Raw genomic sequence first — 14,422 nt, forward strand, 5'->3', positions numbered from 1 at the left:
CTTGTGAGGGTGGCATTTTCTCCTTCTCAATTCCTAACACAAACTCATCCCAAAGATCCTTCCCATCATCTGTCTGGAATTCTGCAATTCCATCTGGAATTCCAGGAGAACCTTGAGGGGTTTATGAGCGACAAAGAAAAATTTAAAACCACTTTTTTTTATGGCAGATTTGGGTCCCTGCAAGTTGGAAAATGAAGCTGAAGGTGCTGAACTCATTGGTTTGTGTCAGATAAATCCATAAAGGCTCTCCAGGAGTGTGGATGAGCAGCTCCAGGAGAAAGGGATGTGCCAGGCTCCTTGAGGAGAGGATTTAAAGAAGGGGGTTTTTTTTCTGCCAGTAATGACAAAGTTTTGTTTACACTGGCAGGTTTTAAGTCAAAAATTTAGAGAGAATAACTCTATTTTGGACAGTCAGCACTGCCTGCTCTCCTGTCTCACAACTTTCCTAAGAGCTCTAACAAGAACATTTGATTTCAGCTGTAATTCCCTAAAACTTTAGGATATCTCATGTTAAAATCTCCCCAAATACCTCTTTTGATCACAGGGGTTTGGTGTTTTTTTTTTGTCACATACCTGAGGAACTTTATTCAACTGCAAAAAAGGTGACCCAACTGCTGAATTTATGAGGTGAGGTAAACCTGCAGATGCTCCAAGAACTGCTCAAGAAACACAAAAAAAATCGTGCATTTTACAAATTAAGCAAGTAAAAATCTTTAGAATTATCCTGTGTTTTTTAATTTGCTTTCCAGGACATTTTTAAGTGTACAAAGGTTATTATAAGGGAATGACAGACTGGTTGAGGTTGGGAGAGGCTGTGGAACCTTTTGATGTAAAATCACCAGAATGTGAGTGCTCCAAGGTCCCCTCCACACCTGAGAGTTTCACTCCTGAGCTGATTCCAGCTCTCAGCTTTATCTGAAGTGCTTTAAACTCAGATTTAGCTCAAGTGTTTCTGCCCTGAAGTGGTCACTTCACACTCCATTTCTGGGTTTCTCTGTCACCACACTCTCAGCTCTCCCCCACCTGATCTCCTCATCACCTCGCTCCTCTTCTGAGCCCTTGCACCATTTGAAATGTGATTAATTAGGGTTTCTGTTTATTCACATCCTAATTAGAGCACAGAAATGTTTCTGGCTGATGCTGTAATAAATACTCTGCACAGCTGCGGCAGCAGCCAAAGGAATAAAGATTTACATTGGCAACAACAGGAGAAACACTCAGGCTGCACAATTCAGATCTAGAATCAGATTTAAGTTCAGCAAAGTCTTGCAAAAGACATTTCTTTCTAAACCCATTTCTAATACGAATATCCAGAGCCCACAGAGTTCATACAAGGATATTTGTAGAAACACTGAATTTTACCCAAGCACAAGAGTGTAGCGAAGCACCTCTTGCTTTTGCTTTCAGAAAATGTGAAATTATCTGCACAAACACACTGAAACACTGTCTGCACAGATTTTAAACATTATTTCTAGTTAATCACTTTGCAAAAGTCCCTGCAGGACTAAGAACAGGGTTGGACTTTGCATTATTTCAGAACAGCTTACCAGGTTTAACAGCGTGGCCACGCAGCTGGGGCTGCAGCAGCATCTGCAGCATTGCTGGATTGTTAAAACTTTTCATGATCTGCACTGGATTTGGCTCTGGAAGCAAACCTTTCCTATTGTTCCTCATCTCCAAAGAAGAGATAAAAAGTATTAGAAGCAGGAGAAAACAAGGAATACATTTAAATCCCTCAAATTCCAATGGCAATGCACACATTTCACAGAAAAAGCCATTTCCTTGCCTGTTTCCTGCTTTTTTTTCCCCTCAAATGAAACACCTAACAAACCATTCCAACAAAAATCTCAAGCACATTTCCTTTTTTTCCCTTAAACCCAGAGTTATCAGTACAGGAGAAGAAGAAATGTTGCCATGAGCACCAGATCTTGTAACAGACTCCTCATCTCTTTTACAGAGCTGGCTGAAGTGAGGGAACTCTTCTGCCTCTCCATGTAACACTGATCACATCCAATTTCCAGGGAAATCATCTGATAAGACATGTGGGTGTAAAAAGCTTTCTTCTACACTGTACATGAAACAAACCTATTTCTCCTGCCTTGAAATTTATCTTAAAGCTGACAAATTCTTGCCTCTCTGTTTTAAACCAAGTTTTAGCTCGTCCAGTGACTCATTCCCAGTCACTTTTGTTTTGAGCTGGTATGATTTCTCTTACAGGAGATTACATTTACTAAAATCCCACAGCTATGTGGGTGTAGCTTTGTGATATTTTATGGATATATTTTATCTTCTTCCTGGCCATCTTTGCCTAGGAAAGAGCCTGAACTGGGCTGATTATACAGAATTCCAGAATGGTTTGAGTTGGGTAAAGCCCATCCAGCCCCACGCTTTACCATGGTCAGGGAATCTTCCACTATCCCAGGGTTGCTCCAAGCCCTGTCCAATCTGATTTAATAAACCCAAAATGCTTCCCAAGCCCGGCTCCTTCTCCATGGGCAGGGAATATTCCACTATGCTCCAAGCCCTGTCCAACCTGATTTAATAAACCCGAAATTCCTCCCAAGCCCGGCTCCTTCTCCATGGGCAGGGATTTTCCCACTATCCCAGGGTAGCTCCAGCCCTGTCCAACCCAGCTTTGCTAAACCCAAAATTCCTCCCAAGCCCGGCTCCTCCTCACAGCCCCAAGCCCCAGCTCAGGCGTGACGAGCCCACCCCACAGGGGTTTCCAGGGATCTCACCATCCTCTGTGCTGCTATGAGAGCTGCCAAGGTGCTCCTGCCCGGCGCTCCAGGGGCACAGAAGGACACCTGGACCCTCCTGCCGTTGATGGTGACCCCGTCCATGGCCCCTCGCACGCTCTCCGCCTGCTCCGCGCTCTCGTACTCCACCACGGCGAAGTCGCCGCTGCCGCCGTCCTCGTCCTGGGCAAACTGCAACAACAACAGCTCCCAGCTCTGCATGGAAAACTGGCAACTGCAGCAGCTGCCCTGCAACACTGGCACCTGCTTCTGCAAGAGCTTGCACAGCTGGCATGACCCGGGGTTAATATTTCCCCCCAAAACCATGAGGAGGTCTCTTTCTGAAAACGCTGGAAATAAGGTGGATGTCACATCTTTGTCTGTTTGCTTATAGACTCTTGATTATTTCCTCATGGTTATCTGCTCACTCCTTCCATTACCTCTTCCACTCCCACCTTCACTTCCACCTCACCTCAGGGAGAACCTCAGCTATGAAACGCATTTAACACAATATTTAAACAAACAGAGGAGGAACGAGGAGCAAACTGTAAATACAGCTGGATGCTACAACCGGTTTTATTTTGCAGGGTAATTATAAACTCGTTATTCCTCATTGTTTTTCAGCCTGCAATAATCAAAGTGTCGTCCATCAGGGTGCATGACAGCCTGCTGAAACATGCAACAATGCAAATTCCACCAGTGTCTGGTGCCTTTTGGGAGCATGTGAAGGCTGTGGTGGTGGGGGATGCCAAGAGAAGATGCCAGACTGATCAATCAAGCAGACTGGAAAAGGGCTTACGTGGCAAACGCTGCCCTGGCCTTTGTGTGCAGACTCTGGGAGAGAATGAGCAGATTTAAATCAAACAAAAAAACAGGCTGAGAAGGGAGGGATGAAGCTTAGGCAAAAAATCTCCAGTCCTCCAAATGAATGGGAGTGATAAACTGACACCAGCTCTGGTGGGGAAGAGACAAAACCTCCTCCAGATTGCACTGGATAAAAACAACCTCAGCCCCACAAACTTCTCCTGATCATTGAAATATAAATGTCTAAGATTTGGAAGAAAAAGAAGGTGGTCAGATCTTTAAGGCACTGTTCCAGCGTGACTCTGGAGAACAAATATTTCCTATATAAATACATTTCATATTTATGTTTTATTTTGATACCAGTTTAGATGCACTGGCAAAGACTGGGGTACTTGTGGAAAGAAGGGTTTGAAGCTATGGAGCATCTGTATTTTAGTTTCAGCTAAAATAAAACAGTTAAAAACTCCCTTAACACGTCTCAAGTGCAGCCACCAATATTCTTGCAAAGGATTTAGGAATTTTTCCGCTTCCCAAGTCAACAGGTACTGAATAAAAGCTCTTTATTCCTATCCAGATAAAGGTGGAGACCTTTTAGTGACAAATTAAAGTTGACAGAAGAAAAAAAAAAAGAGGTTTTCTGGTACATTTTGTTGAAACAAAGGACAAAACACGTTTTTTCTAATATCCATGTGTAACTATGTAGCTTCAGCTCCTCCTGACAGAACATTTTTGTTGTCAAAAGAGGAGAAATCAAAGTGGGTTTTTTTTCAAAAAAAATGGTAACTTTGGAATAAGATGAAATAACCCAGAGTGTATTTCATGAGTTCAGGTAAGAATTTTGGGCAAAGGATTGCAATTACTTGATGAAATACTGCATGAGCTCCCAGCAGAACTAAGCCATGGCAGCACCACAAGAGCTACATTAAACTTTTCCAGAAAATATCTCTCACTCTCCTCACCCACACCAAGTGTGGCCCAGGATTTATTATGACTTAAGAAGGTAAAAAGTCAATTTTTGAGTGCCTCTAACTGCACAGGAGAGCTCTGGCAGGGAAAACCACCTTTCCCCAAGAAATCTTTTACTCTTTGAAGCTCAGAAATTTTCAAGGATGGTGAAAAATTGTTGGGGAAGCTGATAACAGCCCCTGGATTATTTGACAGCTGGGAAAAAAAAAAAAAAAGCCCTGAAGGAAAAGACTTAAAAGGATCAATCTGTTGAGCTAATTAAACAAAGATTGAGTAGGAGACTTGAGTGCAGCATTTAATACCTTCTTACAGGAAGACAATAATGGGGAGCAAGAGCTCTTTAATTTAGGCATCAGTGAGGGGATGCTGAAACCAGACACATTCCCAGGCTCAAGACCAAAACAGCCAGGAATGGGCATTTTCTGGGAGGAGTTAATTCCAATCTATTCATCTCCTGGTGGATTTGGATCAGGCAAATCTAAGGATTTACTCTGGCCAAGCACAAATTGCTGGGGTTGGAAAAGAGAGGCGTGCAGGTGGTCAGGCTGCAGATCCTTCTGCTCCTCATGCTGGGAATCTCCGGGTGCTCATCCCTGGGGCTGATCCCTGAGCAGCCTTCCCAGACACTTGAGGGAAAAGCCAACAAAAAACCAACCCTGCAACTGAAATCTGTGTGGTTACAAAGAAAGATTTCCTTCTACTGCCTCTTTATGATGATCTATCTGTGCTGCATTTATTTGTGATCTCAGCATAAATATTTATTTACTTGTGATCTCATCTCACAAGCCAAGAGGATGAGGAGGAAACCTCTGCACTACAAAGGCAAGGATCCACCCCTTTTGTGCTTCCCAGCTTTCCAAAAGATGTGTCACTTCTATCCCTGATAATACCCAAGAACCCAAGCCTGCAATTTCCTCAGTTAGGGAAAAAAACACGTTAAATAGTAATATATTAATAATATGATGTATTTTGCACACCTGCACTGCTGCACTTGTGGTACTTGTGCACTCTGGCTTTTCTTTGAGCAACAAAACCTTCAGCAAGGTTTACTTCAAAAGCTCTCAAAAACCCAAATAATTTTCAGTAAATTAAATAAGGGGATGTCAGTGATCAAGGGGATGTCAGTGATATAAAGGGGATGTCTTCCAAACATTTTGCTGGCGTTTCGCTGGAGCAGTGTCCTGCAGAGTTGCCAGACTCCAGGGATCACACTGCACACCCAGAGCAGCTCAGCATCACCACTCCCACCACTGTGCAGATGCACAGCTGAGTGGTGACAGGGAAAATAAAACTGGGAGACAGCAAGAGTGCAGTGAGGCAAAGCTGCAACGCCAACCTTGCTTTTCCCTAAGGCACACACCCAACATACCTGGCAGAACACAGGTTTGTACTTCAGGGAGAAGGCCTGGAGCAGCTCCTTGGAGTCAGCGCAGTCTTTTTGTAATTTATCCACACAAAGGCACTTGGAGTGAATGAGGTTTGTGGTCAGCTGGTTCACATCCATCCACTGTGCAAACAGAGTGCTCTCCTCCAGCTGCTTGCCCAGGAGCTCCAGCCTGGCCTTGGCAGCAGAGTCCTTCTTCATGTATTCCACGAAGCCATAGCCCTTGGAATGGCCGGTGAGCTCGCTGTACACCAGGAAACACCTCTCCACGTTGCCATAGGCACGCACCAGTTCCTCAAACTCCTCAATGCTGAGGGAAAGGGGCAGGTTGGTGATGCAGAGCAGAGCATCCGTGGGCTGCAGCTGCACGGAGATCTCCTTCCCACGCAGGGAATGCTGGTGGAATTTCCTGATGGCGCTCTGGGCCTGCTCCCCGTTTAACAGGGTGACAAATGCTGCAAGAGAGGAGCAGTGGGGACATCACCTACCCCAGGTGATGTGGGGCCACACCTCTCCCTCCCCGTGAAACTGCAGGGGAGAGCTGCAGATTGATCCCAAAGACACAATAGATAGATTTATTTTACATACATAACATCTAAAATCTGGGATTATCAATTGAGGACCGTGAGCAATTAACTCCAAAAGTGACTGTGTTGTGATGCACACAACTTCACCAATTGGAACCCAACCCAATTTTGTATCTGGGGAACAAAATCCAATGTTCTACTAGCAGACTATTATTTACTAAATCAGATGTTGCACTGAAGTCAACACCTCACAGATTCTATGGAATCTCTTTGATTTGACAACACCCACAAGTTCTCACTTTGGGGTTAACAGATCTTTTTTTGGGATTTTCAGTCCATAAAGCATTTTACACAATCCCCAAACTGGATGAGGGTGGCAGGGACCTCCTGAGGGCCTCTTGTCCAACCTGTTCCTCAAGCAGGGTCACCCAGACAGGTTCCCAGGATCCCAAGGGATGGAGATTCCACAACCTCTCTGGACAACCTACAGCAGTGACCCTCAGAGGACAAAAGTGTTTCCTGTTGTGAGCAAACTGCAAATGCATCTGGAGCCGGGCAGGTTTTCCTCTCAGGCACATGTGGTTTGTCCCAAGAGAGGCCTCAGGACCAGTTTTCCAAAGGAATTCTGGCAGCTGAGGTCAGCTTTGTCCCAAAGGGACACTCACTGAACTCCTGAGAGAGACCAGAGTGGGCCAAAAAGCTTCTGATCAACACCAGAAAGTTTTCGACTTTGCCTCGCTTTAGTAGAAGGTGACAAAAAAAGCCACTGAGGGACACCAGACAAACTGTGAGAGTCCAGGACTTCACATACAGCACATGATGTTCCTGACAGAATTAAAATAAATGAAATTTCTAAGTTCTCACCTGTTCTTTTATTCCTGTCCACGTAACAATACTTGATTTCATAATCCTTAAACAAGTCGTGGATTTCCTGCAAGGTAGACATACAAGTAACATCACCTAAATAAGCCACCAAAACCAAGCAAGTGCATAAATTCATCCTCATTTCAAACAAAACCAAAACCATCCCCAACAAACAGAAAAGTTCACCATAGAAACACTTGGTAAGTATTTGTTTTTAAAGCAGTTGGTTTGAACCATTGCTGCAGCAATGTTTTTATCTCATGTACAAAACTGGCTCGCTGAATTTGATTAATTTACTTCTCATTCTCTGGGGTCACGTAAACACAAAAGGGCGTCCTGTAACTGTCTTTTGATAAAGACAAATAACATCACAGCTCATTAAATAGCAAAACCCTCTCCATTGCTCTGAAGCACAACTGGCATAGCTAAAATACCACATGGACAAGGGACACTGGCAGCATCACACCACCAAATGTTACTGAGGGCACAACGCTGCCCCAAAACCCAACAGTTGCTTTTGGTTTCCTGCTCAAGTTCACTTTAATAGATTTTTCACTCTCAATAATGGATATTCTTTCACCCAGCAGATCATTGTGGCCAGAGGACCCCCTGGGAAGTATCCTCTATCAATTACTGCACAGCTGCTCAACAGAGAATCAATCCCAAGAGTGTTATCTGCTCCCATAATTAATGGGAAGAGATGAAGGGTGGGGAAGAGCAAGTCTAGGAGGAGTTTGCTGCAGCTATTCCCAAAAAACCAAGCTGCAAGTGCCCCTAAAACCCCACAAATTATTGTCAGTTCAGTGGTGAGTAAGAAGAGACGAGCATTCACCACCCCAAGGAAAAACCAGGAGTAAGAAGCTGGATATTTACATTATTTTACCTGGATAAATCCCATACACGAGAGTGCCAGATGATTTCTGCAAGCAAAATAATCAACCAGCCTCGTCTGAAAGTTTAATTGCAGCTGATTTCCAGCAGCTCAGTGGAGTTGCCAGTTGGGTAATCCAATATTTGGAGCCTAAAGGTTAATTGGGTTCTCTGTGAGGGGTATCAGGTGCACACCTTTTAGTCAAGAGAGCACCAATCTCTGGTTTCACTATTTAACAGCTGTCAAACACTGCATGAATAAAATATGGCAGCATTTCTGCAGCCACCACCCGTCCTCCGATGAGGTGTGATAAGGATGGGGTTTCTGAAATGCAAGATATGCCCAAAATTCAAGCCAGGTAGGGGATGTGAGTCAGGACACCTCTTCAAACAACAATCAGGTGGTTCATTCTCAGATGTGAGACTGAAAAGACACTATCTGTACAGTTCTGGCAGCTCAGCTGTGCTGTGCCACTGAAAACTCCAAAAAATTTTTTTCTGTCCCACTCAGAAAAAAGAGGGATGTATTTGCCTGTTTGATTTCCTGTATTATTTTATGAGAGCAATGCTGGAAGTTTTTTATATGATGATTAGGTAGCAGGAAATAGGATTTCAAACAGCTCTGAGCACTCTTTTGAAAGTCATCTGTGTGTCAGATGATTCCACATGATTTCCCAGTAACTGCCTGAAACTTTTGAGAGGAAAAACAGCCCCTACTGAACAACTCTGATCTAAAAAATGATGAGGATATAAGGGAGATTTAAAATAAAGCCCGATTTAAGCACAGAAATCTGGTAAATATTTGAACACCAACTTTCCACAGGTGGTGGCGAACACTGCCAGGTTTGTGCAAAGGATTCAGTCAGGAAGGTTCTGGTGTCCCTCCTGGGCTCTTGGTAGGGCTGAGACCTTCACCTGCGGAATTGGTGTTTCAGTGAAAGCATTTCTCACATAAACACCACCCGTGAGGATTCACAAAGATACGACACACGCTGCCAGCTGCAGGAGAACGTGTCCTCCTTTCCATGAAACAGCTGTAAACATCTGTGTGTGCTGCACTGGGATCTCTCTGCCAGGCACTTCTCTAAAGTTCACCTCCAACATCTCCGGGCGCTCAGGTCTGGTGGAAGAGAAGGAACAGTGCTCCCACTGTGGCGTTGGTGCAGAAGTGTCAGGGGAAGCAATGGGAAGCTCCAAGCAGCTCTCCAGGACTGGGCCAGGAGGGGAACGTTTGCTCTGGAGGAGAGACTCAGCCAAGGCAGGTAGATCCTCTGCTGGGAGGCCATGAACTTGGGAGGAATGTAAGCACAGGGATGTTTCCCTGAGAACGGCAGAAACAAACAGGGAAGGTTTGTTCCCATTCCCAGCAGAGAGGGAGCAAACCCCGAGCACTGCTCTGAGCTCTAGTAAAGCAGGAGTAAACTCTGAGTGGTGCCACAGCTGAGCAGTGGCTGCCAAGCCACAGTGCCACCACCTTGCCCATGCTCCAGCATCCCCATCCCAACATTCCAGTGACAAAACTGCTCCTCCTGAAGGGCTTTTCCCTCATTAATAAATCAATTAATCTGCTCATCTACAAAACCTGACTGACAACTCCCACAGGAATCTTCATTTAACTGCATCCCATTAAACACGGGGCATTAAACATCCTACAAACAACAGCAATATTTACCAACATGCTGAAGGCTCTGGTGTCACACACTGGGCAAAGCAGATTTTGACCACAAAAATATTAAGTAATAAATCAATTAATCTGCTCATCTACAAGAACTGACTGACAACTCCCACAGGAATCCTCACTTAACTGCATCCCATTAAACATCCTACAAACAACAGCAATATTTACCAACACTGAAGGCTCTGGTGTCACACACTGGGCAAAGCAGATTTTGACAACAAAAATACTAAGTAATAAATCAATTAATCTGCTCATCTACAAGAACTGACTGACAACTCCCACAGGAGTCTTCATTTAACTGCATCCTACTAAACATTGGACATTAAACATCCTATATACATATATATATATATATATCCTATAAACAACAGCAGTATTTACCAACACACTGAAGGCTCGAGTGTCACACGCTGGACAAAGTAGATTTTGACAAGAAAAATATGAAGCAGTTCTGTGTGATCCCTTCCAACCCAAACCATTCCAGGATTTTGTGCTCCTGGAACTGAAATATATAACCAATAAAGCACAGCTATTATACAGCCCCTCAAAGCTTTAAAAGCAGATAATCTTGTCATCAGTAGAAATTAAAATCGTAATTAGGAAATAATGAGTCATACGTGAAAATCGGCAGAAAGAGCAAAATCAAATATAATAAAGGGAGTTTAAGACAAATCCCTTTAAAAAGTGTATTATTTACTACTGTCAATGTGGTCTTGAAATACTTCAGTTCTTGCCTAGTCCTCTCTTGGGGAGAAAAAGTGGCAACCCGAGTTTTCAGCATTTATTATCAATTTGAGACTTGCACCTCTGAGATAGAAAGAATTCCTTAGAGAGGATCTTTTTTTTACTACCTGCATTGTTTTAAACACAAATGAGAAAGGGACATTCACTGGCACATTTATCAAATTAGTAAAGCTCAGTGGTTTATTTCTAATAAAAGCAGCTTCTCCTACCCAGACTCTCAAAAAATGCAAGGGGAAAAATATCCAAGAAATTCTCAGTACTCACCTGGAACAATACATAAAATACATATAACAATGTATAGAAAGCCTGCAGCACACCAAAGTCAAACACTCTTGTCTCTCTAGATGTAAAACTAGAGTTGATATTAAATGTAATAAAATTGTGCTGTTCTGACAAGAGAATATTTAACAGTTCTAAGAGTGCCTGGCCAGATTTCTGCAGTGAGCTTTAGGGAAGTCTCCAGTATAAACACTCTCCAAGCCTGGTCTATAACTTGGCTCTCACTGAGCAGCTGGAGGCTTGAACTTCACATGAATATCCTTGAAATGGGAATCAATTAAGTTTAGAGTAGTTACTTGGCTAACCAAGAAGTTTTAAATCATCTCACAGCTGAAAAAAAAAAAAAAAAGGCTTTGTTCCATTTGTTCCAAGGCAGGACAGGAGAAAGAGAAGTTCTCAGTTAAAAAAAAAAAAAAAAAAAAAGCTTTACATTTACAAAATTATATAATGGGGTGTTCATCTGATTCAGATTTTAGACTGCTAAATATCTGAGTTCATGCCATGACACATGGATTACTTTACTGCACTTATTAGCCAAATAATAAGTAGTAAGTAAGAGTTTAAATAATATGTTACTCAGGGGAAAACCCAGAGCTCTGTTGGAAAGCAAGTGCAGCACTCAGCACCAACAAGAGGGTTACTAAAAAAAACCAAAAGGACTGATGCAAATTTTAACCAAAGTGCAATTTTAACCATCTCCTGATCAGAGAGGGAGGAGGGCCTCAAAATGTCATTAACTGCTGGATAAATCCCCCTAAGAAGCAACATTTCAGGCAGACTGGGCCCACCACATCTCTTCCTCCCCGATCTCCAAGTGGTTTTTGGTGCTTTAAAGGAAGTTCTCAGAGGAGCAAAGCTGGAGGATCAAGTGTGAGACCTGCCAGGAACAGGGAGCACTGAGCTGTGTCCCAAAGCTCCTCATTCCCTCTTCATGTCCACAAACCCAAAGCAGGAAAACTGAAATGGATGCAAGCCTTGTCATTCCAGGCCATAAACTGCTTTTTGGGGAAAACCTTTGTGTTTGGGAATGGATTATCATTTTTGTGAGATCAGAGCTCTCAAAGATCTTCAGGGAAGTAACGTGAGAAAATGTGAAGACAGGAAAACAACCATTTCTCAATGGAATTAAAATCTTCCCTCTGATCTTCCAGAGACTTTTGGGAGTGTAAGAGGATCTTTATGGGACTGGAAATCAATTCCACCACCCTGGGTACACTGGGTGGGTGAGAGCCAAATGAAAGAGGGAAAAGACATAGAAAGAGGTAACTTGAGAGAGCAAGAGCTCAAAGCAAAAGAAAAGTAATAAAGAAAAATTTTAAAATGTCCATTTGATGGCAGGAGAGCTGCTCCCTCTCCACAATGTGCCTTTCATATTCAGGCAGTGTGACAGAGGAGTCATGAAAACACAAAGGCCCTTCTGCTTAAAGGCCTGGCATCCAACAGACTGGAGAGAGCATTTCCTCAAACCATCACACCTCGTTAGAGGCTTTCCATCAAACAAGTTAAAATTAGGGCTAATCCAGGGAGAAAGGGAAAAAAAAAGCCACAACCCCACGAGAAACAGCACCAGGCTAAGGAGTGATTTGGTTTTTGATCAGGAACAAACAGCAGAGAAAAAAACCCCAAAACTGAATGGGTCCATCAGGTTTCAAAATACCAAACAAATCCCTGTCCCAGGTGGACTGGACCAGGTTTGTGTCAACACCTCAGTGTTTCACTGCTCTCTGGATTCTGTCCCAGGCCAGGAGAACCACAGGGTGTTAAAATAATGAACCAACCCTACATCAGAGCGTCCCCTCCATCAGGTTTATTTTGTAGAACTGTGACACGGTGGCACTTAGGGATAACCAACTCCAAAATGGTTGGATCTTCCACAGCATCTTCTCTTCTCTGCAAAGAGAGGAAGCAAAAAGCCAACAGCTCTTGCTGGGCAGCTCATCTTGGCACAGAACCCTGGAGATCTGGCTACAAATCTCAGGAACGATGAGCAAAAAAAGATAAAATAACCCAAGGTCTAATCCTCCCAGCAGGAACTCCATGGGATAGGAACTGGAATCCCATATCAGAGTCTGCTGATGCCCCTATGGAAGTTCATCAGCCATAAATAAGGAGCCAGTAAGAGTGAAAGAAAGAAAACTCAAATTAATTATTCCAATCCAGTGGGGTGATTACACACACACAAAAAAAGCAAATGGTAATTACCACTTTCCTGCTTTGGGATGTGACAGAATTAATTTTGTTCTCATTGGTTCTGTGCTGTGTTTTGACTTCAGGAGGAGACTGACGTTGGTGACACTGGGATGTTTCAGCTGTTGCTAAGCAGAGCCTGCTCTAAGCCAAGAAGTTTCCAGTTTGTCATGCCCAGGTACATGGAATGCCAGCAGGGAGCAGAGCCAGGACAGCCAAAGGGATGCTCCACACCACACAATGCCATGCCCAGTACATTAACTGGGAGCAGCTCTTCACTCAGTGGGTGCTCAGCAACTCCACTGGTTTCTCTTGGCTTTCATTCCTTCTTATTACAATTAATATTAGTATTATTAGTCTTATATTCATTTTAGATATGTTTTATTTTGCTGCAATAATTAAACTGTTCTTAACTCCCAAGCTTTATTTTTCCCCCTGATTCTCCTCAGCACCAGAGAAGTGAAGGAGTGAAAAAGTGGCTCTGTGGTGCTTATTTGCTGGCTGGGGTAAAACCAACACAAAATCCAAATAAAACCTCCTGTTTGGTGAGGTACAACTTCACTTCCACTCTGGTCATCCTGGAGTTCTTGGCATTTCTTTAGCAGAAGAGGAGAGAGGAAAGTGATATTTCCTTCCCTCCCTCTGCTCAGAGCAGTCCTCCAGAGCCCTGGGAACAATTTTAGGATTGTTCCAAAGACCTTCTGGTTGCAATTGTTGCTCTTACAACATCCCACGGGCCCGGGCTCCTCGCTGCTGGAATGGATGGTGGCTCAGGGAGATGCACACACAACAAGGCACCCCAAGAGATCCCACTGCCAAGCACTGCTCAGGATAAAAGGAATCAGCACAAGCAGGCTCCACTTTTATGTCTCTCGGCAAAGACTCTCCCTGCAGACATCAGTGTGACCACAGCACCACATCAGAGGCTGCTGATGCCAACGAGAACAGGCCCAGTATCTGCTGCTCTTCAAAGGGGCTGACACCGAGGGGACCATCCCACATCACTGCCCTGCCCCAGTGAAGCCATCAAATGAAAAAATGACTGTTCTGAGAGCACAGGACTCTTCCCCACTCTGGCAAGAACTGGAATTGGAGGAGGGTGATCTGCCAAGGCTGCAGGAGCAGACTGGAGCCCTGCTCCAAGCACTTTCCCAGGGAAGCCTCTGGTGACCCTGCCCCACCCTCAGGACTGAATTCTGCCTTGAAGGCACAGTCACTGCGACAGATATCAACGATCTGAAGGTTTACAGAGGTCAGCAACAGCCTGTGGCCATTCCTAGGTCATTATCACACCACACCTTTGATGCTGAGCTGCAGGAGTCCCGTGAGGATGAATTTGGGGAACTCCTTGGGAATTCTGCAAGAGTTCAGCATCAACCGA

The 14,422-nt window shown here is 44.0% G+C and overlaps 1 protein-coding gene across 1 annotated transcript in view; it reads right to left on the reverse strand.

Moving 5' to 3' along the window:
- RAVER2 (ribonucleoprotein, PTB binding 2) overlaps positions 1-14,422 on the reverse strand; it is a 29,209-nt gene that overhangs the window by 12,317 nt on the left and 2,470 nt on the right. The window contains exons 2-6 of the mRNA XM_066325347.1: positions 7,284-7,350; positions 5,878-6,347; positions 2,739-2,930; positions 1,548-1,674; positions 574-656 (exon numbers count right to left, since the gene is read on the reverse strand). Coding sequence (XP_066181444.1) covers positions 574-656; positions 1,548-1,674; positions 2,739-2,930; positions 5,878-6,347; positions 7,284-7,350 — 939 coding nt within the window. The remainder of the gene's footprint in view (positions 1-573; positions 657-1,547; positions 1,675-2,738; positions 2,931-5,877; positions 6,348-7,283; positions 7,351-14,422) is intronic.

Source organism: Sylvia atricapilla, chromosome 9 (genome assembly GCF_009819655.1).
Source record: "Sylvia atricapilla isolate bSylAtr1 chromosome 9, bSylAtr1.pri, whole genome shotgun sequence".
NCBI classification, from domain to species: Eukaryota; Metazoa; Chordata; class Aves; order Passeriformes; family Sylviidae; genus Sylvia; species Sylvia atricapilla.